This window comes from Kryptolebias marmoratus, linkage group LG17, assembly GCF_001649575.2.
Source record: "Kryptolebias marmoratus isolate JLee-2015 linkage group LG17, ASM164957v2, whole genome shotgun sequence".
NCBI classification, from domain to species: Eukaryota; Metazoa; Chordata; class Actinopteri; order Cyprinodontiformes; family Rivulidae; genus Kryptolebias; species Kryptolebias marmoratus.
In genome coordinates this window covers 3,781,441-3,795,665 of record NC_051446.1, presented here as the reverse complement: position 1 = coordinate 3,795,665, position 14,225 = coordinate 3,781,441, and the positions used below count along the sequence as shown (strand labels likewise).

The following is a 14,225-nucleotide window of genomic DNA, read 5'->3' as shown; positions in this document are numbered from 1 at the left end:
ATTTGATATTTGACACTTTATAAGAGTTAAGGTACCAACTCTCCAAAAAGAGTTAAATTAACACTTTCTGGTGTGGACCCATATAGACACTTTAAAAGTGTTGAAATCAAATCTGACAGTGTTAATCTGGGCCTCCTGGATTTGCTGTGTAGTATTGGTTATGTGTACGAGTTTAGTCCGATTTTTAACAGTGAGCATGTTATCAAAACAGGTGGAGCAGTACAGTAGAATGGATTGAATAATGCTTTGATACAGTAACAAAAGGAGGCGTGGAGCAACATAGTCCCTCAAGTTTCCAGATGACTGATCTCTCTGATCACTCCGTTTTTGAATGTCTGTGATGTGCTGATTGAAGATTAGTTTATTATCCATATTACTCCAAGATATCCAAAGCTGTCGACTATTTCTACAGTCTGATTGTTGATGATAATAGGGAACTGAGGGATAGGAGGATTGATTATTAGGTATTTTGTTTTGGCAACATTAAGGTAAAGATGATTATTATCACAGTGGGTGAATGGCTGATGGTGTTTTTGTAGTCCAATACAGAGAGGTCATCTGTGAGTAGAGCAAGGATGGCTGCCTCATCAGAATATTTGTAATGAATGGTCCTGGGGGATGGACTGATGCAGTTGTTGGTGTAGAACAGTGGTGTCCAATCCTGGTCCTGGAGGGCCACCATCCTGCAGGTTTTAGATATTTCTCTGCTCTTCAGCAGGTGTACAGGTTCTGCAGAAGCCTGTTAATCACTCAGTCATTCAAATCAGGTGTGTCAAAGCTGGGAGACAACTAAAACAAGCAGGATAGTGGTCCTCCAGGACCAGGATTGGACACCATTGGTAAAGAGCATGTACAGGAAAGGACTTAGCACACAGCCTTGTGAGGCTCTTGTATTTGTGATAAGTATTGGTGATGTGGTTGAGCCCACCCATACTGCTTGTTGTCTATTGCTCAGAAAATATTCAGAATGAAATGAAAGAAAATACTCAGAATATTGAGATGGTGTAGTTTCTGGATCATCGGGTGTCTTTGAATTGTGTTAAAAGCAGAACTGAGGTCCATGAAAAGTATCCTGATATAATGGCCAGGAGAATCTATATACTTAGGAAGGATGTGCAGCAGACAGGCTACAGCATCCTCCATTCCACTCTTAGCCCTGTAGGCAAATTGGAGGGGGTCCAGTCATGCTGTGACAATGGGCAGAATCATGTTCAGCAGCAATTTCTCCGGACATTTCATTATGATGGGGATTTTAAACTTTTATTGTTAACTTTTAAAGCTCTTAATGGTTTTCCCCCCACCTTATTTAGCTGATTTAGTAGCTTTCTGTGAGTATGAGAGGACCTTAAGATCAACTAATACATATTTACTGTTTGTCCTTAAATCTAAATACAAACATTGGGGTAGGGTTTTTTGGTTGCTGAACTTATTTGTAGTGTATCTTATTTTAAAGGGCATGTTTAAACACAGTGTCACGAACCTGGGTGCTAAGACGCACCTGCGGCTCCAAAGCAAGATGAGGACCAGTAGGCAGCAGGTGAGGAAAAAATCTCCTTTAATCAAAACCTCTCTTGATTAATAAAAAACATAGCCACATAACATCCCCATAAACAAGGACCTCAAAAAGACATATAAGGACCCCACAACTAACTGAAACCCAAATGCCCTTAAATACTTTACAAACATAATCACAGAATCAAAAACAGGTGAACCAAAAAACCAAGACATGAACAACCCACAAAAGAAACAAAAATCCGAACCGGATCCAAAGAACCGGAATCCTCACGGTTCCTCCTGAACACCGAGAGGAGACGTCATTCTGACCCACGTGTCCTCCCCCCGTTACCATCCACTCACCCTGAGCCAGGGTCCTCAAGTGGAGGTCTAGCCCTCCAGACCCTCCAGTGAGGGACCACAGTGGACCGGACTCCGAGAACCGGAATCCTCACACACAGAGAACATTAGGGGAAGGAGAGGGTGTTATTCATGTTGATAAGACAATACCAGGACTCAACTAACAAAGCTGCGAGTACATGTTGGATTTACAAATATTATGTTTTGAAAAATGCCCCCTTTTTTATGCTGGTCATATCATTTTTTATCATATTTTTTTGTTTTTATCCGCCACACCTTTAAAGGCTGGTCCGTGAAAATACTGTCTGATAATTAACTGGTCCATGGAACTAAAAAGGTTGGGGACCACTGCACTAGAGGAGCAAAATTGTCTATTTTGAATGGAGCAGGGCACGCATGGTCCGTGTGAGGTTACACGAATTAGGAGGTGCATGTGCACAAGGATGCACCTTATAGCCGGTGCGCCTTATACGTATATGACAAAAATTTGAAAATGGACCATTCATTGACAGTGCGCCTTATAATCCAGTACGCCCTATAGTGTGGAAAATACGGTAGTTAATCATTGCATGAGTAAGAAATCAACAGACTGGAATGGAATAAGATTGACATTTATTAAGAAGATAATTGACGATATTGTAGATCCGCAGACCTACATCTGCAATTTGTTATTCATAACTGGAGTATTTCCAAATTCAATGAAAATCGCAAAGGTCATTCTGCCATTTAAATCTGGCGATAAGCATATTTTTAATAATTACAGACCTGCGTCCCTACTTTGTCAATTTTCTTAAGTATTAGAAAAAGTGTTTAGTAATGCAATCAGTCTTTCTGTCTCTTTTACATGTACCCTTTCCAGAGACGTTTGTTTTTTACTCATTTTGCTGCTTGTGGGTTTGTTTTTAGCAGTAACGTATCACATGACCTAGATAAGCGTTCTGACACGCATCAAGAGTGAGTCATAGACAGATGAAGTGGAGAGAATCTGGTCATTTTTCAAAATAAGTGTCATTCAGACTCTGAAAATAAAAAAAAATGGAAATAATGTAAGTTAATTATTCTTTCTGTGCGGCCTGGTACCAAGTGACCCCCAGACTGGTACCGGTCCGCGGCCCGGGGGTTGGAGACCTCTGGTTTAGGGGTTAATCAGACCCTCCAGGATTTTGCGATGTTGCGATCGCAACTATTAACGCAAAATCAAGCAAACCCCGCAAAATCGCAACTTGGGCCGCTGACTGGTACCAGTTGGGGACCTCTACTATAAAGTAAATCATGCAATTAAGATTCTCATCTTGAGATACCCTTATTGTAAAGCAAATTTGGCTCATGTAGGCAGCAATCTTCTCTATATGGTTTACCTGATATGCCACAACAGGACAAAAAGAAAAAAAAAAAGTGGAGGAGTTTGAGTATGTTGGGGTCTTGTTCACAAGTGATGGAAGAATAGGGTGCAAGATCAACAGATGGATCAGCGTGGCTTTTACAGAATTGCGTATTCTGTACTGGCCCAATCCGGTGAAGAGGGAGCTGAACTGAAAAGCATAGCTCTTTGTTTACAGGTTCCTATGTTCCTACTTTCACATTGGTCACAAATTTTAGGTAGTGACCAAGAGAACAAGCTCATGGATACAGGTGGTTGAAATGTTTTTTTCTCCACAGTGTAGCCAGTCTTTCCCTAGAGATAGGATGAGAAGTTTGATTATCTGGGACAGACTCAGAGTAAAGACATTGCTCGTCCACATCAAAAGGAGCCAGTTGAGGTAGTTCGGGCATCTTGTAAGGACGCCCTGGATGACTCCTTAAGGGAGGTGTTATGGGCATGTTCAACTGAGAGGAGACAAGCGGCAGATCTTGGATAGATGGATACATAGGTCAAAATAACGGAATCAAGCAGCCTATGGTTTTTCATTCTATGTATTTTCTGTAAAATTTTCCTAACTCAAAAGAGATACCTCTCTGGAGTTTAATCAAACTTTTTGTTTGAGTAAAACTGTTTACAGTTCAAACAGGATAAAAAAGAGAAAACAATGTTTTTATTGTTTTTGTTTTTTTTAAACTTTTTTTGTGAATTTATAATTCGACAAATTCTGCCTTGCTGTACGTGACCTGCTACCTACCTACCTAGCCTATCTACTAGCAAGGTTCATTTGTTTTTCTCTTTCTGGGAGAGGTATTGTTTGTCAGACAAAAGCTACAATTTGGCATTTATTTCCTTTTCATTTTATATTAAACCCAGTGTTCTTTTAATTATCACATTTTTAAGCTGTAAACTGACTTATTTATTGTAAGCATCCTCAGTTATTCACAAGGCTGTAGTAAAAATGTGTTTTGTTTTTTACTACAGAGAATAAAATTGAGAATTTCATCACAAGTTGCATTTAGTGCCAGTAAATTAAACTAAAAATGAAGTATTGCTATAAAATACACATCTTACCTTCACAGCTACCAGCATCTTGTCCTTGGTGGAACTTAGATTGTAATACTCTGCCAGGAAGACCTTTCCAAAGGCGCCCTCTCCAAGCTCCCTCTTCAAAACAATGTCCCGCTGTTTAATATGCTGAACATCTGAGAGAAAGAGATAAGACAGGACTGACTCTGTGTTTCTTGGTACATTCTGTACATGGAGTAAATACTGAAGTTTATGGAAGCACTGGATAAATCTACATTCATGTTATCTGTAACAGTTTACTGAAATCCTTCCAATCCTTCCAGTTAAAAAAAACTTCCAAAACAAGAATTCACATTTAGTCTATTCTGAACCATAAAAAAAACATTATTCTGTCCAGCTTTATTTGAAGATATTTTAAAGTATATTTTAACTTATGAAGCACACCAATAGCCAAGTCTTGATGCACCTTTTTTTGTCCCACATCATCTGGGTTTTCTTTCAGGACTAAATGACTCCCCTTCACACTAGATGTAACCCTGCCTAGGAGGTAAAAAACCCTGCCAAAATGAATACCCATGGCATCCATGTGGCTTTGTCCACCTGTGTTTTGTCTGTCAGTGAGAAACCTAGCTCCAACCAAGATGGGCTAAGTTATTGTTATATCATGAATAAACAAAAAATTATTTTGTAGGGTCACCTAACTTCAACACACAAAGTCTGCACTCTCAGACACTTGCATTAACAGCACTATGCAAGAAGGAGCAGAAGAAGGTTCTGCTCAGCTCCCGCTGACTGAAAAGTGTTCTGGAGATAACTCTGGGGTGGTGCCCTGTCAGGACCGGTGGAGACGATGGCGAACCCAGAACGCAGACTCATAATTAGAAGGACAAAAAACTAATTTATTAAACTAAAGAAACAAAATGAAAACAAACAGCTGACGAGGCAGCAACTTAAAAGAACAAAAAATGAAACAACGGTGGGCAGAACAACAAGGAGACAAGGTACGGAGCATGGAAGCTAACGGCAAACAAAAAACAATGAACCAGCGACTAGTGGAAGAAATGACCGGGTATTTAAAGTGCTGAGGATAATCAGGTAAGTGGAGACAGGTGACAAGATTAACAGGCTTTGACAGGTGTGAGTGGGCGTGACAGGAATGCAGAGGGAGAAATAGACTGAGGAGGAATGAGGAAGTGAAAAAACACGAGAACAGAAACTAAAACACAAACCAATAAACTAAAACAGAAGTAAAACAAAACACAGGAAAAAACCCAAATCACCACAGTGCCCCATGTTAAAATTTATGAACTGTTAATGATTCATAACGTCTCCATCATATTTCATGTACCCTCCTACAATTTTAAATTTCTTCACTGTCCTTGCTTTGGATTTTATGTTTGTAACAGAAACCTAACAAAGCGTTGGTGAAACAAGCTCTTTACTCTTACCCATAGACAGTACTTTTTTTAATATAGATGAGTACTGGATGTGGTGGAAGAGAACGGGCTAATTTAAAAAAAAGAAGTACACATTATTGTTGAGCATGAGACAACTATTTTGCTAATTTAGTTTCAACAGGAATCACCTCCTGAGTGTGAAGCAGCTGGGATGAGAGTCAGCTCCTCTGAATCTGAGGTCATGGTTCACAACTGGAAAGGGGTGGAATGCTCCCTCCAGGTCGGGAATGAGCATCTGCCTCACACAGAAGAGTTCAAGTATCTGGGAGTCGTGTTCACGAGTATGATGGAGAGGGAGCTGGAGTGGCAGATTGGAGCCTCGTTCACAGTAGTGAGGGCATTGTTTAGATCCGTCATGGCAAAGAAAGAATTGTGTCAAAAGACACTCTTGGTTTACTGTTTGTAATGAGGTTTGGATCATGACTGAAAGAACAAGATCTCAGATATAAGCCACTAAAATGAGCTTACTTTGTAGAGTGGCCAAGCTCAGCCTTAGAAATAAGGGGAGGAGCTCTGTCGTCTGGGGGAGCTTTAAGTAGAGCCACTGCTCCTTTGCATTAAAAAGAGTCAGTTAAGGTGGTTCAGGCATTTTATTAGGATGCCTCCTTTTGGAGGTTTTTCAGCATGTCTGGCTGGGAAGAAACCTCAGGCAGACCCAGAACCTGCTTTAGGAATTATGTATCCTCTCTGGCCTAGGATCCTCCGGGAGGAGCTGAAGAGTATTGCTGGGAAAAGGGATGTCTGGGTTTCTCTCCAGGACCTGTTGCCTCTGTGACCCAACCATGGAAAAATGGTAGAAGATGGATGGATGAACAAATGAAGTAACCATGCAACGCAATGAACTAACAACAAAGAATGGTTTGCCATCCAAGGTTTCAGGTAAGCATAGATTACGTGATATGCTGGCCTAAACTCAATCGGCTATATACACTGCCTGCCCCCCCCAAAAAGTCTCCACCTGGATTTAATTAAGCAAATAGGCACGAGCCTCCTATTGGATAATTACTGCATGGGCAATTATGTTTCAGCTGGTAACAAGTTATTTAACCCCAACTGGTGCAATGAGTTGCTTCTCATTTCTTAAACAACCATGTCAAAAGAAACATCCCGTGGCCATGGAAAACAAATCAGTCTGTTTGAGAAGGGTCAAATCATTGGCATGCATCAAGCTGAGAAAACATCCAAGGAGATTGCAGAAACTACTAAAATTGAAATAAGAACTGTCCAACATATAATTAAAAACTGGAAGGATAGTGGTAACCCACTGTCTTTGAGGAAGAAATGTGGCTAGAAAAAAAATCCTGAATGATCGTGATCGGTGATCACTTCAACGTTTGCTGAAATCAAATCCAAGAAAAACAACAGAACTCCGGGCTACATTTAGTGAAAGTGAGAGCATTTCCACATATACAATGCAAAAGGATACCCAAAGGATTGGGACTGAACAGCTGTGTAGCCTTAAGAAAACCACTAATCAGTGAGGCTAACCAGAAAAAAAGGCTTCAATTTCCTAGAGAGCATAAAGATTGGACTCTGGAGCAATGGAAGACGGTCATGTGGTCTGTTGAGTCCAGATCTACCCTGTTTCCGAGTGATGGGTGCATCAGGGTAAGAAGAGAGGCAGGGGAAGTGTTGCACCCATCATGCCTAGTGCCTACTGTACAAGCCTGTGGGGGCAGTGCTATGATCTGGGGTTGCTGCAGTTGGTCAGGTCTAGGTTCAGCAACAGTGTGTGTTCAAAGAATGAGGTCAGCTGACTACCTGAATATACTGAATGACCAGGTTATTCCATCAATTGATTTTTTCTTCCCTTATGGTACATTCCAAGATGACAATGCCAGGATTCATCGGGCTAAAATTGTGAAAGAGTGGTTTGGAGAGCATGAGACATCATTTTCACACATGGATTGGCCAACACAGAGTCCAGACCTTAACCACATTGAGAATCTTTGGGATGTGCTGGAGAAGGCTTTGCGCAGCGATCAGACTCTACCATCATCAATGCAAACTCTTTTGAAAAATTAATGCAATAGTGGATGGAAATAAATCTTGTGACACTGCACTGCACATTCCAAAAGCTTATCGAAGCAATGCCACAGCAAATGCGTGCTGTAATCAAAGGTAAAGGTGGTCCAACAAAATATTAGAGTGTGTAACCTTTTCTTTGGTGGCAACTTTTTTGGGGCCAGTCAAAATATATAAATATAAAAAAATAATAATAATAATAAAAAAATATTATATAATATATATATACGTTGCTATAGCGGTGCACAGAGGTGAAGCTGCTTCTAGAGCTCCCAGGATTAAGCCTTATTTTAATTATTTTAATACCTATGAGCCATTAGCCATTAGTTCAGTGCTAAATTCAGGAGTGAAGTACAGCTCAACCGAACTGATGGTCATCAGAGACAGTTCCGTTATTAGTATATCACCAATGCTGAAATCTGCACTCGGTAGACTGCGGTTCCTGAGGACAACAGCCTGGTGCAGCAGAGTGTGGAGAGCAACGGTCAAAAGGAAACATTGTGCCCAAAAACAGAAGAGGAGAAAGCGGACGGGCGCGTTGGCCCAGGTAAAAGCTAGAACACCACAGATTCCGACTGTCCTTCTGTCCAGTGTCCGCTCACTCGATAACACAGTGGACTTGTTACGTCTGAGGCTGAATGTTTCTACAGAAATGAAGAACTGTGCTGTTCTTTGCCTAACGCAAACCTGGCTTAACAACAACATGCTGGTCTCAGCCTTCTAGATCAAAGGCCATCAACTGTTCTGAGCAGACCACGTCCACCAGTCGGGTAAAACAAGGGGAGGAGGACTCTGTATGTACATGAATGAAGGTTGTGTGTATATATATATATATATATATATATATATATATATATATATATATATATATATATATATTTATTAAGTATCTGGGCATTAAGTAGCTGACTGCAGAACCAGCCTGAACCGGCCTGAAGAGGTGACTCAGCTCCCGCTGACTGGAAAAAGTCCTGGAGACAACCTCTCGTGGACCTTTTCCATCAACCCAGCAGAACCATCATCTTATACCGAACGTAGCAGCTAAGCAAGCTGCCTCTTGGTAGGAAAAATCTCTGAACCTTTTGCTAGTTGACTCTGGTGAAAGCTCCGAGTTTGGGTCTCTGAGTCATGAATAGCTCACTCAGGTGGTCAAATCCATAAAAAAATTGTAATTTTCATTATGCAAAGTGAATTTCTCAAACACCTTCTGCTTCAAACTTTTAACTTCTTTGCTTTAATTAGACTTTTTTGTTCAACCTTTATACCAATTCAGCCACTCAGTCAGTATTTGTTACCAAATTCAGATGTTCAGTATTTTCATAACCTGCCAGAAATTGTGTTACATTTGTTTGTTCAATAAACGTCACATAAACAGTGCAAAACTTAATTCAGTTATGCGTGTATTTTGATATGATTATGATTTTAATCCAAAGTGAAGAACTCATGATTTAGGGTAGTTAAATTTTGAGACTGAAAATTAAAATTCTAGATCAATGTAATTTTCCCTCTTTGGAGGGTGGTGCCCCTGGGTATTATAATTTATGAATTATTAACGATTCAGACGTCTCCATCTCAATAAAATATACCCTCTCCCCTTCACACACACAGACACACACACACACACATATCCATCCATCCATTTTCTTTACCCGCTTCTCCATTCCTGGTCGCAGGGAGCTGGTGCCTATCCCCAGCATTCACTGTGTGAGAAGCGGGGGGACACCCTGGACAGGTCGCAAGTCCATCGCAGAGACAAACAACCATTCGCACTCTCACTCACACCTAGGGACTATTTAAGAGTCACCAATTAACCTAACATGCATGTTTTTGGTCTGTGGGAGGAAACCGAAGTACCCGGAGTAAACTCACATGTGCACAGGGAGTATTCCGCATAGATTACAAAATTCTCCTGTACACTTTCAAGGCCCTTTACAATCTCTCCCCCCCATATCTTTCAAATCTTATTCATATTGCCATTCCCTCTCGCTCCCTCAGATCATCCTCCTCCATCCTTTTGACTGTCCCCTCCGCCCGTCTCACCACCATGGGGAGCAGAGCCTTCAGTCGCTCTGCTCCCCGACTTTGGAACTCGTTACCACCTCACATTAGAAACATAAAGTCAATCTCACAATACAAATCAGAACTCAAAACACACCTTTTTAGATCTGCTTTTTCCACCTGACACAATTGGTTTGCCTGATTTTATATTGATTTTATACATTGTCTTTTCTTATTTATTTTTATTTACTTTCTTTTTCTTTTCTTTCTTTCATTGTTACATCTTATTTTCTGTTACTGCTGATTTTATTCTTTGTACGGTGTCCTTGAGTGCCAGAAAGGCGCCTTGAAATAAAATGTATTATTATTATTATTATTATTATTATTATTATTATTATTGTTATTTAAAATAAATTTACATTTTCATTTTTTTCTCAAAACTTGTGATCAAATAAAAATGTATTCATGATTTGAAATATCATTGCAAATAAAATGTATTTAAATGTTAAAACTGATCATAAATTAGTCTCTGTCTTGAAGGGAACAAACTGACTTAAAAGAAAGTGACTGTGAATATGTTCACTTGTTTTCTGTCCGACTTCTTTTTTTTTGTACCTGTGCATTAAAAATAAAACACCTGTAAAGAAATATTTTATTTAGTATTATTATACTATCATACCTACAAAATAATAATTTTTAAGCAACAGTTTTTATGTTTTATTGATGCCTCAAAGACTTTTAATCGGGTTAATAATGAAAAGTTATTTTTTAAGTTATACAACAGAGGGCTTCCCAGATCTATAGTTAGAATTCAGTCCTTTTGGTACGTTCATCAATTAATGTATATAACATGGGGCAATTGTGTGTCAGCTCCCTGTAAAATAAGAAATTATGTTTGACAGGGAAGCATTCTCTCTCCTCTTCTTTTTATTGTAGACATGGATAATTTATCAAACTGGCTACAAAACTGTGGGACAGGGTGTGTTATTGATGGAACCATAATTAACCATCTCATGTATGCAGATGATCTGGTTATTTTTAGTCCATGTAGTGCTGGTCTTCAACAATTATTGAGGACCTGCTCACAATAGGGTCATGAGTATGACATTATGTGCAATGAACTTAAAAATAATATCATGATTATAAAAATCATAATGTCATGATCAGAAGTTGGTCCTCCCTGACTTCTCTTTATCGGGTGCTGTTCTTAAAGTGTGAGCTGCTGCTAAATACCTGGGACATGATGTAACTGATGATCTGGCTGATGACATGGACATTTACAGACAATGCTGTTTAATGTATGCACAAGCCAACATGCTTCAGAATGTGTTCTGTTTCAGTGAAACTGGCTTATTTTAAAGCCTAATGCACTCCTTTGTACACTGCCCATTTGCAGAGACGGTACAAGCAAAGCAGTATACAGAAACTCAAAGTGGCAGATGTCACAACCTGGCTCGAGGATTGTGACAAAAACAGAGGGAAAATAATGCAAGGACTGTATTTTAAATGTTTTATTCAAAAACAGTTTGCTGAAAAAGTAAAGAAGATCAAGCCTGTCAAAAACAAAGTTATATTAACCTAACATAACCCAACATAACCAAAGTAAGCCAAACCACAACAACAACCCATGGAGGACAGACAAGGAGAGGGGATAGCCCAGTGACCCCCTCTCCTTGTCACACAGCACCTATCCTTTTTATACATGGTTAAATCAGCCAATCAGGTGTTCCTAATGACTACCTGCTGCACTCAGTGGAGCCGCCCCTGCAGCAGCTCAGTCAAACACCTGACAGGGTATAATGACGGAATGAGGATGCTGCTTAGATGAACTAAAGCAAGCCAGTTGTTTGTTGGTGTTGTTGTCTCCACTTTTTATGCTGCATTTTGTAACCTTATTTATTTATGTGGAGATTACGTGATTCTACAAATAACATCATCCTGATACTAACAGATACTGCACAAAGCTCAGTCAGGTTTAAGTCCAGAATGTGGTACCATTGGTGTTTTAGCCTTTTTTTAAAAATATGTGAATTATTTTTGTGATTTCTATCTTTTTTTATATTATTTATTCGTATTTTAAATAATTAATTAAATTTTTAATAATTTTTAAATATGGACCTATTGGTGTTTTTAATGAAGGTGATGATAAGCAATATGTAATATCAGGCAGCAGAATTTTTTTTGTTTAAAAATGAAAACAAATAAATCATGTTTTTCAAATTGTTTGTTTTATAACTGTGAAACCGTGGTATTTTTGGTCAAAGTTATCATTCTAGACTAGCCTAGTCTTAACCAAATAAACTATTCTAGTTTATTTAGTTAAGACTAAATAAATTAAAACAAGCATTTCATGTATTTTAAGAGTAAAATTTAGAATGCTTATTCAAATGAGGGCTGCTAAAATATACATACAGAGTAGCAGACAACCTTAACTCTAAAGTATGTCTTTCTTAAATCTGAATTTGCTCTTTGTCTTGGTGAAAATAGAGCAAATAAGTAAACAAAAGGTTCTATGAAAAAAATTGTGCAGAACAGTTGGCTCATTTTAGATCTGGTGGTTACTCACAGGTGGTTAATTTTTTGCAGTTGTGTCCATGTTTGAAGTACTGTGGGTTTTCTATAATAGGGATTCTGCTCATCCCAATCGCCACAGACTCCGGTCCAACATCTATTGCACAGGGGCTAATAATCCCATGGTTTACATGATGAAGAGGGTTGGCAGAGTCTTCCTCACCACCTATCACTGGTCCTGGACCTAGAAACCAAAACAAAACAACAAAAACATTTTGATAATTTTGTTGTCAAAGGCACAGATTACTGGCTAACAGTTTCTGAGGAAGTTTTAAATAAACTTTTGTAAAATATATGGTAGATTTATAAAGGAGTATGACAAGAAGAAGAGTTTAATTTTAGTATAAGGTTATCTAACATTGAGCAAATAATTTATAACCTGATTAATTCATCTTCACAAGGCTAACAGTCAGCCTAAAATTTTAAGACACTTTTCTCAAATGGTGTATTTGGTGCAAGAACCAGACTGTAGATCACCAAAAGAATACCATTCCTACATTGAAACATGATGGTGGTGACATCATGCCGTGGAGTTGCTTTTCTTCACCTAAAATGTCAAAAAGGATGTATATATGAATAGATCTAGTTACCTGTTTATTTTAGTCTAAAACCTACAGATGTCTAAAAAAAAAAATAAAAAAATTCCTCTTTATCTTCATTTTTCTAGCGAAGTGAAAATGTCACCAAGCACACTCTATATTCAAATCAACAAAAAAATTACTTCACCAGAAAAAATGGATGCTAATAGTCTCTTTCCTAAGAAGACTGAGGCTGGAATCAAATCATTAGGTGCTTAAACTAATAATTATTGTATTTTCCAGTCTATAAGGCGCAATTAAAAGCCTTCAATTTTCTCAAAAAACGACAGTGCGCCTTAAAATCTGGAGCGCCTTAAGAAGTCATAATGTCTTTGTACGACTTTGGTAAACTACAAAGCTGCACCGCTTGCAGCATTAGGCCCCCACATACTCAGGCGTACTGTGGCCCAGTCCCAATACTTGGACTACACCCTACGCCCCTCTATGAAGGGTGTACTCAGTCGAAGTGCACAGAAAGTAGGTAGGTAGGTAGGTAGGTAGGTACATTTATTTATATAGCATTTTTCAGCACAAGGCGACTTAAAGTGCTTTACAACACAAGAACAAAATTACAGACAAAGTTACAGAATTAAACACAATGAAACACAAAAGCTAAACAAGATAAACTAAACTAAGTGTACAGTTTGGATAAGTAATCTAAAACATGAGAATGCTAAGCTAATGATACAGAGCTTTCTAAATGGTACCAGACCCTCTATTCGGCCGACATAACAATTACTAACTAAGGTCTAAACATAACTAAACTAAGGTACTAACATTACCAAGGCCCACCAAACAGCCAACATGAGAGATGCTAAGATAAACTAAACATGACTAAACTAAACTAAGGTATGAACTCTAACTAACAGTACCAAGGCCTTCTGAACAGCCAGCATAAGAATTTCTGATATATATATAGATAATCTAAATAAGGAACCACGGAAGGAAGAAAAAAAAAAAAAGGGAAGTATGAGTATGAGAATGTGTGTGTGTGTTTCCAGACACGGTAGAAGGCAGTGTAATGCATTGGTGGGTGCGTGTGTGTGTTTGCAGGAAAGTCCATGAATGTTCACAGGCAACGGAGGGGGGGGGGGCTTCTGTTGACATAAATTCCATGGAGACTTGATAAGACTTTGACCTTCAAGGTCACATTGGGAAGCCAAATGTAGATAATAACAGAGTTGTTTTGGAACAGGCTGACTTCGTTTTGAGTCTGCCTTGAAGTCTTTGCTGGTACATTCTCGAATCCAAATAGCCGAATTTCAGGTCCAATCTGTTGTTCCGAAACGAGCAGCTTCTCCAAGATTTTAACCTTTTCCATATTCTGAGTCCAGAAATTGCATTTAGTCCAGA

The 14,225-nt window shown here is 38.9% G+C and overlaps 1 protein-coding gene across 3 annotated transcripts in view; it reads right to left on the bottom strand.

Annotated features, from left to right (window-relative positions):
* Positions 1-14,225, bottom strand: part of LOC108249944 (NT-3 growth factor receptor-like) — a 143,595-nt gene that overhangs the window by 38,806 nt on the left and 90,564 nt on the right. For all 3 annotated transcript variants that reach the window (XM_037980845.1, XM_017439615.3, XM_017439616.3), the window contains exons 13-14: positions 12,290-12,478; positions 4,289-4,419 (exon numbers count right to left, since the gene is read on the bottom strand). In XM_037980845.1, coding sequence (XP_037836773.1) covers positions 4,289-4,419; positions 12,290-12,478 — 320 coding nt within the window. The remainder of the gene's footprint in view (positions 1-4,288; positions 4,420-12,289; positions 12,479-14,225) is intronic.